We start from the raw sequence: 20,720 nt of genomic DNA on the forward strand, positions 1-20,720 counted from the left end.
GGCAGGGCAGGGGTTTCAAAGCCCCTTTCCCGCAGCATAAACCACTTTACCCTGAGATCTGCCCGCAGCGGGGTCCTGCCGCGCCGCAGCAGAGACAACCGGGCATAAACAGTTTGCATAACGCTTCCCCGGCCGGTCGCAAGCCGAGTGCCAATTTTCTTCTTTATAAAGAAGAAAAAACCCACACGGGAAACAAACATTTAATCAGGCACAAGATATAAATGAAACATCACAAGGCAAGTGTTGCTAAAATGCTTAAGCAGGAAGCATATGATTTTCCATGGATGTTTTACAGGTGAGTCATGGTATTAGCTACATGCTCTTACTCATTGCTGAAGATCCCAGTCCGGTGGCATGTACAGTATATAGGATGGGAGTGTTTATTCGGGCAGATTCATTACGTGCAAGTAAGGAAAAACACCTTTTCCAGGGCTGTGGCAGGGCAGTCGTGAGCTTGGGGCTGACGGCGTGGAAATCTTTATGCTCTCATTTGTCCTTTTCCTGAATTCCTGTGGCAGCCAGCATTACGCTAGAAAGCTGTCACTTTTCATAACATGCGGTGCTCTGCATCCGTCATGCAACTCTTTCCAATTCAAGTGAAAACAAACACCCTTTCAAAGGGGGTTTCCTCTCCCCCCTTCCAGCCCCTGAGACGGGAAGTGGGGTCTGCGTGCCAGCAGCGTTTCTCAACTGCTGCCCAAACCAAGGTCCCTGGCCTCAAATTTGGCCCCAGGTGAGGAAGGGACCCTCCGTGCCTGGCCTGAAGACAACTGCAGTCAGTGACCGTGCGTGACCGGAGCTGGAGCATACCAGGAGCTGGGACCAATCAAATACTCTCAGCTCCCAGGGTCTCACATGGGAATTCGGTAGCCAACTCCTCCTGGCCGGGCTCTGGCAGAGCCTTGCCTCCCACCCCGGGGGGCTGCTCCGAGCCCTACCACCATCGCAGTCACTGGGAAACCTCCCACTGACCAGGTCCTCCTCCACTGCCTCCCCGGGGGCGGTAATCGGTGGTGCGCAAAAAACAAAAGGAGTTGATGAACACAAACAATAGTCTCGACCTGTCTCAGGGTGCTGACTGAGCCCTGCTCTGTTTACCTCTTCTCAAATCCGCCTTGCAGTCCCACAACTGAGGGAACCGCAGTAAAGGTTCATCTGTTCGTTTAGTGACTAACTGCGCTGTGTTACGTGTAGCCAAAGAATCCAGGAAAGCAGCCAAAGACATAAATTAGGCCAACTTGTGGCAAGCTTAACTGATAGTATGATAATAGCACGCGCTTACCTACCCCTCAGGAGAGCTGTGTTGGTTAGTTAATGTTTATACAACGCTTTGAAAAGGATGTTCAGGAGATGTAAGTGATATTACGTTAATTTTACAGTTACATTTGTTTACTTTTCTAGAGTAAACGTATTCTGCACAGTTAATATATACCATCTCAGACACAGCTTTACCATGTCCCTATAGGAAGCTAACTTGACTGAGCATTTCTTCTTCACTAAAAATTTCCCAAGACTCTTTACCCAGTGAAATCTAGAGACAGGGTTCAGAAGTGCTTTGTAATGAGTGCATTAACTAGCAGTGGTCCACATCTGTTCTGAGTAATTGGTATAGAAAACCTGTATAGACCTTTGATGGTAGAAATGTTTTCTTTCCAGTGTGTTTCTTGAGGAGCAGGAGTAGGGAATGCTGTCAGGCTCTGAAGGCTTAGCCTCTGCTAGTGTGTAATATAGCTTAATTGCAACTATGACACTCTGGACAAAAGTTGATTAAACCCCAAATAAAGGATTTATTGGATGCTAAATTGAAACAACCCTTGGGCATAACAAAAATGCCAATAAGAAGCCATAATAATTGGTGCACAAAGCTGACTATGTATGACTGGCCCAGTGATAAAGACGACATTATGCACCTCAGATGGTTTGGCTTGCCCGCATCAAGTCGTCAGAGTTTTTGTTGTGGTTTTTTTTTTTTATGTTAAACGGTTGTGGTTCATCAAATACAGCCTTGACCTACTGTTGCATTTATTAATAAAGTGGAGAGCCCCTAATCAAACATTCCTGCACCAGGAGGGTTAGATTGCAGATGTTTTCACACCAAACCCCATGGTGATTTTATTTTTCTTTGACGTTTTAACTGTGGATTTTTAAATTGACAAGGCTTCCAGAGAAACTTGAACAAAAACCACAGAGCCTCAGCTGCGAGGCAGCTTGCCAGCATCATTTCAACTAAGGATTTTATTTTTTTTTCCCCTCTTTACACACATCAGTGACAGCCTTCCCAAACATAAACGGTGTTTTGATTCAACCCTGACCTTGGTGGCAGCAGTTTTGGGGTGGGAAAGGGGGTGAAGATTTGAGGTCATTGGTAGCAGGAGATATTCCTACCAGCTCTTGCACTCCTGGCACCCAATCTGCCGCACGGTAGGCCGGGGCGCAGCAACGGTGTCCCCCATGGCTGTTTCCTCGCCTCCCACCAGCATGCTGCCTTGGCTATTCCGGTGTCATCAGCAGCCTGTCTTTCTTTGCTTTTTTCCCCTTCCCCAGAGCTACTTGGATCCCTTTGGAGGTCTTGGGGCAGGGGTGGCATGGCCACGGCCATTGTCCCCGGACCATCAGCCCTGCTCTGTGTCACTCGGGGCAGGAGGGTGAGGTGGAGACATCTCTTCTCCCATGCCACCTGCTCTGCTCTCCAGCTCTCGGTAGGGATTTTCCCAATCCAGGGAAGCCCTGAGGGTTTTTTTGGTTTGTTTTGCTCTTACAAACACTCTGAGCTCCACGCAGCGGTAGAGCTGAGCATCAGTGGTGCCGTCTCCCTTGGCTGCTTCTGGGGGCCTCGGCGGGGGCAGCGTCCCCAAAAAATGTGCCTCCCCACCTCGGGAGCCGGCTTCAGCCTCCCCCTTGCTCTCTGCCTTGCAGGTCTGGGCAGCGCGGCGGGAGCGGGCAGCCCCTGTGAAAAGGCCTGCAACCCCCGGAGGTGCAGCGGGGCCCACGCCGGGCTGGCCCACCCCCCCGCCGCTATGGCCGACTCGCCTTTCCGACTGCCCCGCACCTGGTGGCAGGCAGCCCAGGACGCCCCCCGCGAGACCATCCGGCTGGACCTGGAAACCGCCTTCTACTTCACCCACTTGATCTTGGTCTTCAAGTCGCCCCGGCCGGCCGCCATGGTGCTGGAGCGCTCCCAGGACTTCGGCGAGACGTGGAAGCCTTACAAATACTTTGCTGTTAACTGCTCAGCCACCTTTGGGCTGGAGGATGATGTGAGGCAGAGAGGAGCCATTTGCACTTCCAGATATTCAAGTCCCTTCCCCTGCACCGGAGGAGAGGTAGGTCCGCCGGGGTCTGGAAGAGAAAGCCCTCACTCCAGCTGCTGCCTTTCGCTCTGCAATCCCTGCTCTGGTGTTTATGCTTCTTTACTGCACTACCATCCCTTGTCATTGAATTTATTTCACAAAGTGAATTAACATAATTCATTTGGAGGTGATGTAGGCACTGCCCTGCCCCTTGCTTTGCTGAGGAGCTTGTAATCCCCCTCTTTTTCCTAAAAACCCCTCCCCTCACACAGTGAAACTGCTCACCACAACTGCAAATGAGGTGGATGCTGGCAATTCCTCAGGAAAGCCGAGGGGAATGTCGCTGTTGATGGTCTTCTCTGGATCTTGCAGTCATGTGGTTTTGGGGTGATGCAAATCAGTCCAGCTTTTTACAAGGGCATGTAGTGATAGGACGAGGGGTAATGGCTTCAAACTGAAAGAGGGGAGATTTAGAATAGATAGGAGGAAGAAATTTTTTACTGTGAGGGTGGTGAGGCACTGGAACAAATTCCTCAGGGAAGCTGTGGATGCCCCATCCCTGGGGGTGCTTAAGGCCAGGCTGGATGGGACGTTGAGCAACCTGGTCTAGTGGGAGGTGTCCCTGCCCATGGCAGGGGGGTTGGAACTAGATGATCTTCAAGGTCCCTTCCAACCCAAACCATTCTATGATTCTATGAAAGGGCAATTACGCTAAAATTAATGATCACCGGATTCACTTTTAATAGTGACCACCTTCACTGAGAGGTAAGCATGTAACCAGTCAAAATAGCTACTGACCATACTGAAGTGTGGTTCCCATAAACCACATTAGCCAGGTAATTAAGAAACTTATACCTCATCTTTTTTTTTGTTTTCCTGTGCACACTTATTCTCATGTGAAAAGAGGTTTGAAAAAATGAAGACAAATGTCACATTTGCTAAGAGGAAAAATACACGTGAAAAAATCAGAACAGAAACAGCAGATAATAAATCGTGCATTTCGGGGTGCTACCAATAATACTCTTCCCTTTAGTGCCTAAGCCTGTCCCGTGGTGAGGGAGAGCATCCCCTGGGAGCCACAGCCATAGGGCTGCCCTCCAGGGTCCCCACTCGTGGGGACGCATCCCCAGTGACCAGCTCTGGACTTTAAAGGCTGCTCCCTCTAGTGGCCTCATTTAATGAGCTTGTCTGAAAGTTTAATCAAACTTAAAATTGCCTTCTGACCTAACACAGAGAAAGGAGCAAATTTGAGTAGTGAATCAGATTATATCATTTTAGATTCTGCTGATAGCTTGTTTTGAGGTGAAAGCCTGATTCTTGGAGACCAGCATTCATGTCTGAGAAAAACAACCTTTTCAGACCCCTTTGCAATCATTCGGGGTCACCTCTAGCCATGCTCTGGCTAGGAACCCACTCTCTGCAGAAATACTGGGAGCTGTTTGTTCACTGAAGTGCATCTTTTAGCTGCATCTCGGGAGGCAGCTGATGTCCTGCTGTAGGAGAAGCTGTTCTGTGCTCTTGTCAGCTCAGAAACAAGGATCTCTAGACTTGCCAGACTGACCCAGGATGATAGCTGGCAAGAAAAACTGCTGTTTTCCTCTGTTCTCCTGCCTCCCTTTGCTCATGGCCCCAAAAAGCTTCCCGAACTTCCTTTCACAGTGAAATATATAAAGGGGATTATAAGAAAGATGGAGAAAGACTTTTCACCAGGGCCTGTTCTGACAGGACAAGGGGCAATGGTTTTAAACTGAAGTTGATTTAGACTGGGCGTAAGGAAGACATTTTTTACAATGTGGGTGGTGAGACACTGGAACAGGTTGCCCAGAGAACCTATGGATGTCCTGTCCGTGGAAGTGTTCAAGGTCAGGTTGCACAGGGCTTTGAGCAACCTGATCTAGTGGAAGATGTCCCTGCCCGTGGCAGGGGAGTTGGATTAGATGATCTTTAAAGGGCCCTTCCAACCCAAAATACCCTGTGGGTCTGAATCAGGGCTAACTACAAAGTGCGACCTACAAAAGAAATGATGGATGTAACCTGCTGGGAATTCTCCAGGTCCTCAACACTTCTGCCAGCCTCTGTGTCCTACCACCTGAATCATAAGGCTATGCCAGCCTGTGATACAGGGCAGGGGCTGAAATCTATAGCTCTTGGGCCAGCCAGCAGGACATGCCTGTGGTTCTCTGACTTGCACGCTCCTTTTTCAGCTTTCCCAGGGGTTGTTCTCAGGGGTGAGAAACCCAGGGTATCATTTGGGGCAGTATTTGCCTCGTTTGTGCGGGGTCCTATGTAGTTAGCACCCCAGTGTGGTTTTCACTGTGGTCACCCCATTGATGTACCTACAAACCAGGATGGGGGCTGTGCCTGGTAAGAACCTGTGCAAATCCCAACCTTGAGCCGGCTCCTCTAGAGGTTGTTGCAATGCGTGAGGACAGTAGGATAGAGGTCTTGTGTGTAGAAACCTATACCTGTCTCAAGAAGGAAAGGAATTTGGTGGTGTTTGATGCATCTGTGGTAGCATCCTGCAAAAAACAGGCTATTTACCAAGCTTGCTCCTGTGGGATCTCTTCTTTTGGCATCACTTTAGTTCGTGTTATTGCAAAGAAGCTATAAAAGTCAAGGTCATTTAATTATTCCAGGTTTTAAACAAACGTTGAGTCCAAGGGGCTGGAGCTTATAAGATGTTATTTGTAAGGCACACTTCAATTCCCTGCACTTAAACACCACTTTTTACCTGCAAAGTAATAACAGCGGCTTTCTGGTGACCAGATGGCAAGCCTGCATGCTTAGCAAATATCACATTTAATTTATTACAGCGTGCTACATTCCAGCAATTACTTCTAACTGCCAATAGCAACATGTATCTCACCTAAAGAAACATCAGAGTTTTGTGTTCTGTTTGGAGTTATGTTGTGTTTTACTCCCACTTCTGGTAGCACCTAATTTCAGACATATGGAAACAGTAATTTCACTTGAAACAGTGGTTTCAAATATGCAGTCATCTGAAATGTCCAAGTCTGAAGGGCATTATTTAATTGCACCTCAGTTGTCGCAGTTTTCTTTAAAGCTCAAGCATAAATTCTGTGAGTGCTACTGGATTTCTTTGTTAACTTTTTTAAGTTGTTTTGAATTGCGATGTAACAACTGTAACTCGTGATCCAAACTGTGTATCCCACCATCTATACAGCACTTTCTCCCACTTCAAACATTTCAAGGCCACATGTGCATTTCCAGGCACAGAGTCAGGGCTTGCGGGGTTTTGCAGGACGGTGGGGTCTCTACATGCTGCTGGCAGCTCGGTCACCGCCGCCTGTCCCCCTGGATGAGCAATTTGCAATGCTCAGGGGAGGCCTCAGGAGACGGTGGCTTACCCCAAATGGCACTGGAGCTGATCAACCTGCATTTCTGCTGAGCATTGCGGTGACTGCGAGTCCTGTTTCAAGGCAGCAGCATGCAGAAGCTCATAGTACTCAGGGGCGTACAGCCTCTTTTTAATAAATCACATGTGCTAATTCGGAACAAGCGTGTATCTGCTTCAGTTTTTATTGGAAAGAAAAACTGGGCTTTTTGCATTTCTTCTGCCCTCATCATCATGAGTCATTCCTTAGATGCCTCGTTCAAGTCTTATGACAAAAATCCTCCCTCATCACAACTTTGCCATGATGTTGATTTTGAGGAGATTTATGTTACCACAGAAAGCAAACTGCCAAGCCCCTGGGTTCATTTCAAAGACCCAGAGCTCAGAGCTTGCGGAGAGATGAGAGATGCTGAATTGGCTCTGGGAGATGCCTTTCATCTTTCTTCTGTAGTAGAGTGGCTTTGGGCTTCCCTTTGCAGTGGTGGGGCTGGGGTGGTGAAGGGCGCTGGGAGAGTGGTCTGCACTCAGAGGGTGGCACTGTGCTGCGGTCACCCAAGCTGGGCTCCACCACAGCAGTGGAAGAGGTAATGATGTCACACACCATGTATGGCACTTAGCAGGTCTACTGATGGGTAGAGTTACATCAGCAGGGACTTGACAGGTCTCTGCTCTTCTTTTCTACCTGTCCCTGATGCTGCAAAACCACCAGGCATGGTTGTCCTCCGCTTAGTATGGATCTGAGTCCTCTGCCCTGAAGCAGTCATGAGCTGGAGGATCAACAGCCCAATGGTGGGATTGGGAAGGAAAGGGCAGATCTGGACAGAACTGTAGAGGAAAGAGGTTGAAGGCTGCATGGCACAGTGGTGATGTCAGGAGCACTGCACTGATGCCCTGGGTTTGGTCTTAAAAGGCCTTATCGGTGGAATTAAGTGTGAGTTCACAGGTCAGCATGTGCTCAGAGACTTTGTGGAACCGAGCCCCATGCTGGGGCAGCCTGGCTGTAGTCCGGCTTCATGTGAAGAAGAACAACCCTTTCAGCAGCCAGGAAAGCAATGACTTCTCTGCAAGGATCCAGGAGCCAAACAAAACGTCTGAGCCCCTCCTCCGTAGGCAACAGAGGAAAAGAGGCAGATGGTGGGTGCCTACCTCCTGCCCTGGCATCCCCCAGCACTCAGTGTGTCCTGTTCAGAAACCCACCCACAGGCTGGCACTGCTTTCGGGAATTCTCACCATTCAACACCCAGAGCCAGCCTGTCCCCTGTCGTGGGGCCCGTCCAGTATGGGTGAAGGAGAAGCGAGAAAGAAACCTCGGTACAACTAACCCGGGTTTACAGCAAGCTTCAAGCATCTGCCAGTTTGAGGGTTCCAATTTGCATCATTGATCAGCTGCACACAGAGGGGTCACTAAAGTCTTCCTCGATCCTTAATTTAGTGAATTAATTGTTTCACAGCAGCAGTTAGTTTAGCATAGGCAGAAACCTCTAAATGCTGGCCTTCTATCATCAGTGTTTTAAAAGAAAGGCTAAAGCCAAGTTTTAGCCTGGATCATAGAAATGTGCTACAAATCCAGAGTATTTCCACTCTTTTCCAGGGTGTAACCCTTCAACCACGTTATTGCAGGGGAAATCAGAACTGGATTCACCAGCCAAACATAATCTGATCTAAGTAAACAAGATGCAGAAATAAACTCTTTCAGCATCATGCTCAGACAGGAACGCCGATTTTATTAGTATGCATAAAAGGGTATCTTCCCTCCCATAGTTCAGATCATGTTAATATTTCTTCCTTTACAGCCTAATCTGATCACTGTTAAGGGCTCATCGACGAGGGGCCCTTAGCAGATGTTAATTCTTTAACTGTGAGCGAGAGTGACTGTCCACTCTGCAATGCAATTATCTCATTCACTTTACATTCCCATCTGTGGTCAATTCAGATTAGCTCGCCTGAGTGTCCCCATTTAGACAAGCTCCAGGATAAAAGGACTTACTGAAGCAGAGTCTCCTTGACAAGATTTTAGTAAATTAGTAACTTATTTGAGTGTTCATCTTTTCAGAATACTGCTAATAAATCACTTTGAGACCTCAGCTATTGTTGCTGTTTGCTATAAATAGGAGAGGCGTATTTACAGCTTGACTATATTCCAGCAACAAATTCTAACGTGCTTTTAACTTTTGAAACATCACATACTGCTGTTTTACTGCAGGGTGTGTGTCTTACTGAGCGTTTTATTGATCTCGTGTGCCTCTATAGCAGAAAACCCTTCAAATGTTTTGACTTGCACTGTTACTGTATGCAGCCTGCCTCTGTTCCTTAAGGATTTGGACACCAGTCCTACTGGTTCTACCTGAAATTAACTGTGTAGAGGAGAATTAAATTGTGTCGTGCTACTCACAAGTTTGGCCCTAATAGACAGTGAGAAATTGTAACACTTGCTGACACAAGCAGGAGTTAAAGATGCTCAGCGATTTTTATTTTGGAGCCCTAACTTTGGGTTGTAGAAACATTCTGTTGCAGCCTAGAAGCTTTTGCCCATTTTTTGGTTGCCTTTTAGGCCTGAATAACCTTGTCATTGCTGTCCTTAACTGAAGCTACATCTCCATTGCTCTGAGATCCTCCAAGGATCTTGTGGGTCACAGGAGATTTGGGTTCAGTCACTTGCAGGACTTGGGACTCCACAAAGAACCTGGGCAAATATGCAAGAATAACTTCAAAACAGGTCAGGACATCAGCTCGTTAGAGGGCTGCAAACAGCTTTTTTGATTGTCCTGTCCCACTGGTGTCTGCACAGAGAGAACACAAACACCCAAACTGACCAGAAGGAAAGTGGGATCCTGGCTGGTGTTCAGTGGTGCTCAGGACACGTGAGGATGTGGCCAGGGAAATGTGATTTCAAGTCCTATCTCTACACATTGTAGAAGTGCATTTTGTAGAAAAAACAAACAAACAAACAAACAACTCTTTAACAGCATCTTCCTGATCACTCTGTCTTTGGAAATATACAAATTGTCGGGCTCTGTACAGAAATGCCACATGCAAAAGAGAGTCTGTTCAGCTGGGGGCCAGGGGTGATGGGGGTGATAGCCAGACCAAGCCCAACTCTTTGCATTATATCTGTGAATGTAGCAAAACATGGGGGCCATTATTTCATAAGCATGATTTCTAGGGAAAAAGTTAACAAGACGAAGTAAACGATGTCAGGCCAGAGTCAAGGAAATGATGTAGGAACCTCGAAATCCCAGGCTATGGCAGCCGGCCATTCAGCGCGGGGTGGATGGGCAGGGTTGGTGGGAGACAAGCAGGGATGCCTCCCTGCTGGCCAGCACAGCACTGGGTTCGCTGTGAGCACCAGCACTGGCACCAGCAGCACACCAGCAGGATGCCTTCCCTCCACCGGCCACCTTGCTGATCGCTGTGGGGAGGTGCATCTCTTGGCTTGGCCCCTGAGCTTTTCCTCCTGGCAGGGAAGCCCATCTTCCCAAGCCCTGTGCAGGGTTTCCACTGGTTTTAACACAGTGAGGTAGAGGAAAGCTTCTCCTTTTAAATAACAGGGCAGAAAAAAGGGGGATTCAGGGAAAAGGGGGAAACCTGATCTTAGTTTTTAATCTGTGCCTGAGAGGACAGGAGATGAGGGAGGTTCTGGGCACATGTGGAGACAAACCTTCAGTCTCCAGGGAATTTTACCATGAAAGGTTTTTTCCCTCTAGAGGTTTGGCACCATCAGGGCTGAGCAACACAACTGCTGTTTTCCAGGCACCTGCTTTTTAAGCTTTCCATATGTGGAGTACCGGGGGTGATAATGCCAGGTCTCTGGGCCAGGTTGTGTCAAAAACCTCCCTCTCTGCCGCAGGCAGTCCCAGAGCAGTGACACATCCCTTTACTGGGCCTCCCAGGCGCTCAGCGTCTCTGAAGGACCAGGACACGCGAGGGGCAAGACGATTCTTCAGCCTGCCTGGTGTTCCTCTGTATGATTCCACCCCATTGTAGCTAGTCCACAGGAAGGTCTCATCGTCTCCTTTTCTGCCTGGATTTCCCAGTGCTTTTGACACTTGGAGGTTGGTCCTCCGCTTGGCCAGCTCTTGAAATGCAGCCGCCCCTGGGATGGAGCATAGCCAGTGTTTAACAGTGCATATCGGCGGTCCTCCGTTTAGAACAGCAAGTTTCTAACAACTGTGGATCAGAGCTTCTGGATCGGCCTCCAATTATGGCTAAAACAAATTATTCCTCAGAGCGAGCTTGACCAGTCTGTGAAAGGGGGCATATTGTAGGCTGCCAACAGCAGGAGGGAATGAGTCGCAGGGCTCCAGGAGACCCTTTCCAAACTTCTTATGTAGGAAGTGAAGAGCACTGTACCCACATGAAACAAGAGGAATTTGGGTAGGCAGAATTTAATTCTCTAAATTGGCACCTGGCCTTGTTAGCAGGACTATTGCTTCCCTTGAGAAAAGTGCCGCGGGATTTTAGTGGTGCAGCCAGAGACTCTCTTCAGGCGCTGCACCCCACTGCTTCATTTCACAGTTCATTTTTGGCATGAAGGGATAGCTGGCTTACTTATTCAGCTCGCAGTTCACTGGCTGGAAAGTAGGGCTGCCATGTTTCTCTTTGGGATTCCCGGATACAACCGGTTACAGGGGAAGTGTGTAACCTAAAGCAGTGAATTGACACATCTCAAAAGTTTTGGATCAAAAGCTCATGGAGACTTAATCTGAGATTAATCGCCATGCACAATGGGTGTCGGCATGAGATACCCAGTCTACCAATGTTCAAAATCCTACACAAATGGTGAGGTCCTCAAATTCACCCTGGGCAACATTTCCAGAAAGAAAAGAAGTTAATGTCCAAAACCAAACTCACTAGACATATATGCCATGACTCTATCACCAGTCTGCGCAGTGCCACTCATTGCTGTGGTGAAAACCTGTAGCCATGAGTTGAAATGGCAATGCTGTTTCTCATGGCCTTTTTGACTATGCGTATTTACATATAATTCAGACAGGTGCTCTTTTTCTCAAAATTAAATGTAGCTCATGGTAACTGGATGGTTTAAGCAGCCAGCTCTACAGACACAAAGCCTTTTCATTAGAGACAAGAGCAATTGAAAAATATTCATGAAATCGGGTTACTCTTAGGCTGAAAGAAATCCCCTTGATCCCTAGTACTGTCGCAGGCATTCTTGCCGAAACACTAACCTGCTGCCTTGCAGGCTTTTGCGGTGCCGCATCATGCTCGGAAGCTGTTAAAGGGGTTATTTTGCAGCTCTGGGGAGTGAGCCAGCTTTTCTTCCAGCCCTGCCTACAAACAAGCAAGTCCAGTTCTCTGTCTGGCTCTTTGGAGTTAGCTCCAGGTTTTCTTGGTCTTCCACATGCACAACAGGTACGGCCGGCAGGCCAAGGCTGAGAACATAAATCTTTGTGGGGATAGGGAAAGGAGGGGAATTGCTGGAGGGAAGAGTGTTTAAATACCGTCTTTCTTGCTGAGCAGTCAAAGGACTTCTTCGTGTCATCAGCTGAAATGTGCTGGTTCATTTTCCTATGCGGGACAGTGCAGCCTTGAAAATGGTAATTCTGAAGATGAAAAAGAAAAAAAAAGCAATAATTATTTTCCTTGATAGTGCATAGCCAATGATATCATGCATCTGGAGGGTTTTGTGAGCGAGGAAACTGAGTGTTTCTATCTTTTTTATGAGTGAAAGTAGTGATTAGGCAAAATAAAACCGTTGCGGAATGAACTATCAATCCTTGGAGAAGCACTGTTGACTGGAGGTGAAGAAATCCAAATGTTTTGAGCTGTTTTGAGCTGGAGAGAGATTTTTCTGGTAACAATATTACTTCTATGATCATTGTCTGCATGAAGACATGCATGACCTAGCCGTGTTTCATTTTCATCTAAGGAAATTGTGTGGTGGGATGTTGAAGGGAAGTGAAGAAGATGGCTCTTATCTGATTGATTATTGTCAGAGATGTCAAGGGTCCTGGAGAAATCCTGAGGCAGTTGCCTCGCTCTCCTTGTGCCTTTTCCAGCCCCGCTCCAGCTGGCTGCTGTGCATGAGTAGGAGCTCATCCTGTACAGCTTCTTGCTTTTGAGAGTGGTATAAGAATGCCTTGAGTTTCCCAAAAGATAAAAGTTGCCTTAGTATCAATTAACTTGCCAAGGCCCCCACAAGGGCTGGTTATTTGAAATAGTTGCATTTTCCTCCTGAAGTCTGTGTAAAATTGCCTAACTTTTGGATGGCGAGACAAGGAATTATTTGCCTTGTTTTATGTGCTGTAAAAGATTGCAGAAGGGCTGTAGGCATTGGCCAAATGCTGTCCTTTGTCAAAATATATAAAGCAGCTGTAACAGCTGCAGGAGTGCCATTTCTCCAGCATCTCGAGAAGCTCAGGGGCTGCTGCTGGTGGTTCACAGTGTTTTTGTCACCATTGCTTGGGCATGTGGACGGAGTGCTTCACGCTGTGGCCCAAAAGACAGGCTCCACTGCTCACTGTGATCTTAGTGTCTCTGGTGGTCACCTCTCTGCAGTGGCAAGGCAGGTTTCCCAATTTCTCTTGCTGTTTCATCTCGCCCAGGGTGATGCTGAAGGTTGCACCATGGATGTGCGTGTGCAGGGGATGGTCAGACCTCTCTGTGAGAAAAAGAGAGGCTCTTCTTCCCTGCAGTCCCCTTGGTCTGACAGGCAGAAGACCAATGTATATTAGAGGAGCTGGTGGGTGATACCTGCCCAGCTTAGGCTGATGAACTTCCCACACCATGTGAATTATTTACAGTGTCTTCCAAAAAAATCTTTTTTAGCCTAGTGCCATTGCAATGAACATAGCACAGAGATGCACATGGATTTCTCTCTTAAAAGCTCTTTTGCTTGGTGTGGTAATACGACAAATAAGTCTGTTTCATCAATAGGGCGTACCAGCGTTGTGGCTCTAGCAGCCTTCTTCACAGGAGGAGGAGTCCATGAGGCTTGACTTTGTGAAGGAACGAGACTGTTTTCATAAAAATTTTAAGAGCTTAACACCTTTAAGATGTATTTCCCAAATGTGGTTGAAGTTAGCCAGCAGTTTCAAAAGTTTTTAGGGTGGAATAATGCACAGGTGCTTAGTTACACATGGGCTGTTTCAGTAGGGAACTAACCTAAAATATACGGGAAGGCTTCGCAGGTGAAATACTCCTCTGCAGGCACAGCTCTCCCTCCAGGAAGAGCCAAGGAGACAGCCTGGCAGAAGGTGACCACAGTGATGCAGAAAATGCTCTGATGGGGTTCAGCCCTCAATACTGAAACTGGGAGACAAGAAAAGCCTAATTGCAGAGTGAGTCTCACCACTTTGCACAGCAAGCCTCGAAAGTCAAGCCATCCTCACATATACAGTAAGACAGTCTCACCTCTCAGTCTTTCTTACATGTGTTGTTGGGTGTTAGGCTTAATTAGGCTTAATTACTCTTTTCTGGGAAGGTGCAGGGGGATGAGCATGGAGCAGTCTCAGCCCCAAGGCTCCTCTGCACCACAAGAAGGTGACCAAGCAGGGGTGAGTGAAGGAGGGGTGGGGACACCCTTTCTGGAGCAGGACCACCTGGCAGGCACTGGATTTCCATAGCTAAATTTATATCCGATTGCCTCTGCAAGTGAAAAAAAGAAAAGGTTAATCAGGCTTTTGTGGTGATGGTGCAGTTTCTCGGGTGGAAGCTGAAATCAGACACTGTGGCAGGTTGATGTTATAGAAAGCCCCAGTGGACACACACGTGTTGCATCATTATTACTATTCTTTAAATTATCAATTTCTACAAATCAGCCTTATTGCCCCCTGTGAGCTTTTTGTAACACTTACCAAGAGAAATTATGTCTTTTAACTTTTACAGCTGTTGAGAAGGAAAGCTTAATTGGCTCAATAAAATTTCCCAGCTGAGTTTCTCCGAACAAGACCAGCCAAGGCTGAAAGCAGTTGCCACTTTTGAGTAGTCCCTGTGGGCGAGTGCCTGGGCTGTTTGATGGGCTGTGCTGGCTGTGGAGGAAGGCGTGGGGGGATGTGGCATGGGTGCCGGCACACAGCAGCAGGGGGTGGCAGGGGTGTACCAGGCAGCAGGCACAGCATGGAGCATCTCAGCTTGAGTTGCGGTTGTATGCGGCTGTGAGCAACAGCCAGGGCCTGTGGTCACCACCAGATGTGAGGCGATATGCTTCTTGAGCCTCCCATCCATTTGTTCCCTCCCTCTGTAATTTGGTGGTGTTATCATTTTGTGAACCATCTCCCAACGCCTTCCACGCTTAGAGGGGAGAAACTCTGTCCAAGACCGGGCTCCTGGATGGAGGTTGGAGCATAGCACCTCTAGCCAGGTGCCAAGATCCAGGGAAGGGGCCCGGGGTGGGGTGGGGGGGGGCTTCAGGTCCCTGTCCACAGCCTCTGTGGCTGTGCCTATTTCTGAAACTCTGTGAGGAAGAAGCTGCTTCTGGATCATGTGTCATGGGCATTTGCAACACAAAGGTGGCTACTTCTATCTTGACAAAGATCTGGGCCCCTGTAGCTGTGGTGGGTGGAGGTTCCAGTGGTCTGAGATGCTCCCATGACTCATCGAGAAGGCTTTGCTGATGGCAAATCTTTCATTGGATTTGTTGACTTCCTGAGGCAACTTTGACTTCAGAGCCTATTTTGTTGCTCTCAGCATCACTCATTACCATTTTCCTTCCCACTGTGGATATATATAAAGATGTCCTTTCATTGCCTCTCGAGTGTAAACATACTAGGCTACTTCTTGCAAAGGGACTTTTATGTATTTATAAATCAAGGTCATTGTGGTGCAAGCGGTTACTTGAGTGCACCATGTTCATGGCTGCTGTTTTATTTATATACAGGGCTACATTATTGCATCTGTGGAATGGCAAGTAGCTAAGGCTTCTTGCACCACTAAGACAAAATAAAGTGAAGCAATCAACAGAGCAAGAGTTGCTCATGACAGCCCATAAGGAAATTGAAACGCTGGGGAAATTTATGAGAGGGTGTCTATGTAATGATGTGCCCAAACCGCAGACAACTGGAGCGGTCTGGCTGAAGAGCAGAATATTTTTACTCCATGGCATGCACAAGGCGCTGTGGGGCAGCTTGTCCGCTCCTGCTTCCCTGGGAGCGGAGTGGGCTCCCTCCTGCCACCACCGGGCTTCCCACTGGGGGATCAGGTGAACCCGTCCCTCTTGAGGCATATCAGTGGCATTCCTCACTCAGGGATTGCAGTCTACAGTTTCTATTTGGCTGTGTAGAGAGACTTCTACCCCGCCAAAAATATCGCCATGCAACTTTTAAATCCCTCCTCTGTTGATGGTGCTTCATGCAAATGTTGCATTTATAGGACATGGGATCCAACATGGAAGGAACATTACCCCAAATGCTAGATATTTTGTTTTAAAGACAGGTGTTTTATCTATTTGCCTCCTAGTTTGTGACATTTGCTGCTCAGATATGAGATATTGCTAGATATTTAGTTTTAAATGGAAGCTGAGATAAAGGTTCAGTTCCTGGGACTGTGTTTGAGAATAATCCCAAATATCACAAGATTTATAGTGAGCTAGCAGCACTGGGACTGAAAATATCTTTCTGATAGGATATATTATGGCATGTCTAGCATAGAAGTGCTGTGGGTTTTCAATTTATTACTTCCTACTTGTTCTACAAACTAGAAAATTTGGATTACTGCATGCACTAAAGAGCTGCTGATGTAAAGATCCAGGCCTCCCACCCTTTGCTATCATTCATAGTGCTGACTACGCTACTGCTAGAAGTCACATCGTCTACCTGACATTGTAATGCTGAGGTTTGACACATTGTTGGTAAGACACATACACAGAGACAGACTAGAGTAGGAAAGCCAGAAGTCTGGTCACCATGGGGTGCTTTCTGGTGAGGCTTGCTGTGTGCAAGATGGCCACATTCTGCTGCCATTGCTCCACCACCAAGGGAGTGTGTTCCTCTGTGTGTGGCAGAACTTTCTTCTGGCAGAGGCCTCACTCTATGAAAGCAGGAACAGCATCATCTATCAAAAAGGATGTTCTCCTGTACCTCTTGGAGCTATTTATCTCCCTTGTGTAATCACAACATGGCTCTTTGGCAGGACCCTCCGGCACGGCTTCTTCCAGAGCTTTTGGCATAGGAAAAGTAATGGGCTCGATGGCTCTGCAGGCAGCGACTTCTCTGGGGGATGGGAGGGAACTGCCATCCCCCCATCACATCTGGCAGAGGGGCTGCCCCAACAGCTAAAAAACTGACATGACATGTGCCCACATCAGCCAGAACCATGACTGTGGTGGCAGAGCCAGTGGGGAGAGTTTCTCTCCCCGCGGGTTGAGCCTGGCATGCATGTTTTCTGTGTGGCTTTAGCAGGATAAACCCAGAGAGCTTTGGGAAACTGTCAGAAAGAGGAAATGATGGCTGTGGGTTGAGCACATCACCATGAGCATCCCAGAGCGGCTTGGGAGTGCTGGCTCAACAGAGTCGACCAGAGGAGCCATCTGCCCCTGGCTGGGCAGAAGCACTGAAGTCCTACCCAGTGCCTTTGGGGAAATGATGAGCTTGTAAAACCCGATCATCAGGTGCACATGCGTGACAGCAATGCGTTCTTCTCAAATCCTGCCTACATGCTTCCCCTGCATGGGCAAACCTGCAAACTAAAAAATTTTTTGGTTGAGGACACCTCTGACTGCAGTGGCCAGGGGCTGCCAGCAGAACCGTGGGAGTGAAAACCCAGTCAGTTTTGCTGTGCAAACCATGGGTTGTTTGTAGACAGGATGCTGCAGCCCTGGGCCGGTCCTATCGGTGGGAGAATTGCACAGAAAAGCCCGAGAAGAGGTAAAAGCAGGAAAGCTGGCACCCACATGTATGTATATGTGGGGCTGGGGTGCTGGGCACAGGGGTGCAGACCCGTAGCAGCTGAATGAGGGTGTGGTGGCCCCAGAGATGAGCTGACTTATGAGATGGGCTGGAATATATCAGCGAGGTTAACAACTGAACAGGAAAATCTTGCTGGTAAACACATCCTTGACCTTATTATGCAGCCTCTGGGAGCTCCAGCTCAGTCGGCCAGGGCAGAGCAGAGAATTGCTGTTTGTATGGCATCCGACATGTTATAATGACCGGTTTGTATTTTACTAAAACAGAGCCGCTAGCGTCTGGGACGGAGGGACGAGGGTGTTTACTGTGTTGGCAGCACTGGGACTAGGCTCACCCTGTTACACTGCCCTGCTGCAGGGTGTAGGGGGGCTCTGGAGCCGGGGCCGGGGCTGCTGGGCACGGCAGGAGCGATACGGGGCAGCCGGGGGCAGCGGCTGAGAGCCTGCAGCCCCTGGGACTTACAGATAGGGCTCATGTTTAGCATCACTGTTTTCAAGTAGCCATAAAAAGAAATGTTTGTAACATTTTAGGGCCTGAGAGGGAATACTGGCTCCATTGAAAGCAGCAGCATAACTCCCCCTGAATTCCACACAGGCAAGATTTAACTCTCTTGGCGCGAAGGCGCTCAGGGTTATTGATTTCCTTGCTGTCATTGTCTTTACTAGAGCTACGAGCATCAGTCACGTGCATTAAACGGGGATAGATAAACAAGAAAAACTGAAAGTTATGAGAAGAAAGTCTGTAGTTAAATCTAGCATAAGCTGTTCCCATTTATGCATTTCCTTTGACGATCTCATCTGAATCAGGATGAACAAAGAATTCTCTGAGATGCAATTTATGTAATCGCAAAGAACCCAAACTGCTAGTTTTTACTGAAAATTCTCAGCATGGCATTTTCCATCATCTCCACTAAAAGGAAATCAGTGTCTCCAGTTTAGATGTTTTCCTAGGAATTTTCTTTCCATATCTGAAAGCATCTTGTGTTCACAAAGGCAATAACAAAGAAATGTGATCAGAATGGCATTGATTTGAATTTGGGTAAATAACAAGCCTTGGGGAGAGGTACAGGACCTGATAGTTGGGTTCTCTTGGGTTTCTGTTCATATCTGCTTGATATTTTTATTTTAGGAAAGCAGAAAAAACTCTGTGTGTTCCTGAAAGAGAGGAAAAACGAAAAAACCTTTTGAAATGTGTTACTATTTATTAATATCCCTCATCAGACTCAACACTTCCGCACAAGGGGCATACCACTCACCAGCCTTGCCCTATGACCACCTCTACCAGTTAACCTTCTCCCTTGTTAACGTCTTTCTGGCAGAAGATGTCGGAATACCTTTAGGAAGGAGCATTTGCAGCATGGTGGTGCCAGGCTGCAGCCACAAGGTGCTTGCACAGTGCACGGTGCCCGGCACCAGCACACCCAAGTCCCGCTGTCACCGGTGTGCTGGTAAGGACCATGCTTGGCAGGCTGATGGGACGTGCAAAAGCACACTGCCGCCATTCAGCTCCAAAATGAGCTCTAAATCTCCTTCCAGGCTGGGACAAAGCTTCCTTCGGCCGGATCCTGGCAGCTCTGGAGAAAAACCAGGTCCCAGCCAGAAGCGGTGCCAGCAGCGGCGCGGCTGGTAGAGGCGGCAGCTGGCAGGCAAAGCCCACAGGCAGGCGAGCTGGCAGCACTGGGGTCATTATTGCCAGGATGCATGAATCCTGGTGAAATAAAAGGGAAGCCTTCATCAGCTGAAGCGTATCAGCTGCATCCTTCGGGAAGAGTGGGTTTAGGGAGAGAAGACTGTCATCCCCCAAGGCTCACACACTGCCTTTTGCCGGGCACCCCGCAGCACCATCCTGGTGCGAAATGATGGTCGCCCTTTGCTGCCACACACCTCCTTGCTGTCCGTAGGAGCTGTTTTGGGTGGCATGGGTGGTTTGAGGAGGTTTTAAGCCGCTGCTGGGAGCAGCGCATCAAGCCATTAGGCTGTGTTACACTCGTCAAGTGACTGATTGAATGTTGCTTACAAATATTGTAGTTCATTGAGCCTCTGGTGGCTACTCAGTGAAGAGCTATTTAACTGTTTAGAAAGTGTCACTGTAGATGAAATGTACAAGTAACTGGTACATGTGTTGTTAACATGTCATTTTATGTGAATAATAGCTATATGTATTATATGCTGTTTCTGATGTCACACTGTAGGCAGCTAGACCAACACATATAAAATAAACCTCTTCAAGAAAATTGGTTATTTTTATCGAGTGTTCCCAATTTTCAGTTTGAGCCAATATTTACCTATTCAATCAGGCTGAAGTTAAAATAAAGACTGACTGATAAGTATTTGTTTAAACTTCAGAAGCCCCCCGCTTTTCTTTCTTTCTTATCTCGGTTTTCTCAGCTATCAGCTTGCTGTCGCTAATTGCCACGCCGAATCACTTCTCCACTAGGAAGCAGGCTGGGACTGATAGGAGCCAAATATTTGGAAAACTGAGCTTTATTTGTTAGAAAAACCCACCCATTCGAGGGGAGGGGAGGTTAATGAAGGGTCCCTCACCTCAGCATCACCTGCAGGACCGCCGGTCCCTGCGCTGGGCCATGCTGCATACCAGCAGCATCGACCTCTGCTTTAAGTTGATGGTGAGATGTCGCTTCACACCTGAAGGGTCTGGACATCGTGTGGAAAGGGGCACAGCGGGTCACTTCATGCACACTGTGGTGGAGGTGGCTTTGTTGCTCCCAGTGCTTGCGGAGGGGGAAGAGCATCATGAGACCCTGCTGTGTGCTCCTGGGGGATGGTCCCACTGCCATCCCTCTCCGCAGCCTGCCACAGGGCTGGCTGGTGTCTTCCTTTCTAATACCCTTGCTGCGTTTCTCTGCCCAGGTGATATACCGAGCCCTGTCACCGCCTTACGCCGCGGAGAATCCCTACAGCACAGAAGCCCAAGCGCAGCTGAAGATCACCAACCTGCGGGTGCGGCTGCTGGAGAGGCAGGGCTGCCCCTGCCTCCCGGCCACCCCGGCCCCGCAGCCTCCGCAGCCCCCGCCACCCCTGAACTACGCAGTCTATGACTTCATCGTCAAGGGCAGCTGCTTCTGCAATGGCCACGCTGACCACTGCGTCCCTGTTGCTGGATTCAAGCCCGTGAAGGCAGCTGGCGTTTTCCACGTGGTATGTACACGTGCCCGACAATGTCTGCACCACAGGAGAGCAGAGTTTTAAAAAC

At 48.2% G+C, this 20,720-nt stretch overlaps 1 protein-coding gene across 1 annotated transcript in view; it reads left to right on the forward strand.

Moving 5' to 3' along the window:
- The window catches only part of NTN4 (netrin 4), a 77,911-nt gene that overhangs the window by 32,017 nt on the left and 25,174 nt on the right, over positions 1-20,720 (forward strand). The window contains exons 2-3 of the mRNA XM_009882644.1: positions 2,917-3,323; positions 20,378-20,665. Of these exons, the coding sequence (XP_009880946.1) occupies positions 2,917-3,323; positions 20,378-20,665 (695 nt within the window). The remainder of the gene's footprint in view (positions 1-2,916; positions 3,324-20,377; positions 20,666-20,720) is intronic.

Source organism: Charadrius vociferus, unplaced genomic scaffold (assembly GCF_000708025.1).
Source record: "Charadrius vociferus isolate BGI_N301 unplaced genomic scaffold, ASM70802v2 scaffold72, whole genome shotgun sequence".
Lineage (NCBI taxonomy): Eukaryota > Metazoa > Chordata > Aves > Charadriiformes > Charadriidae > Charadrius > Charadrius vociferus.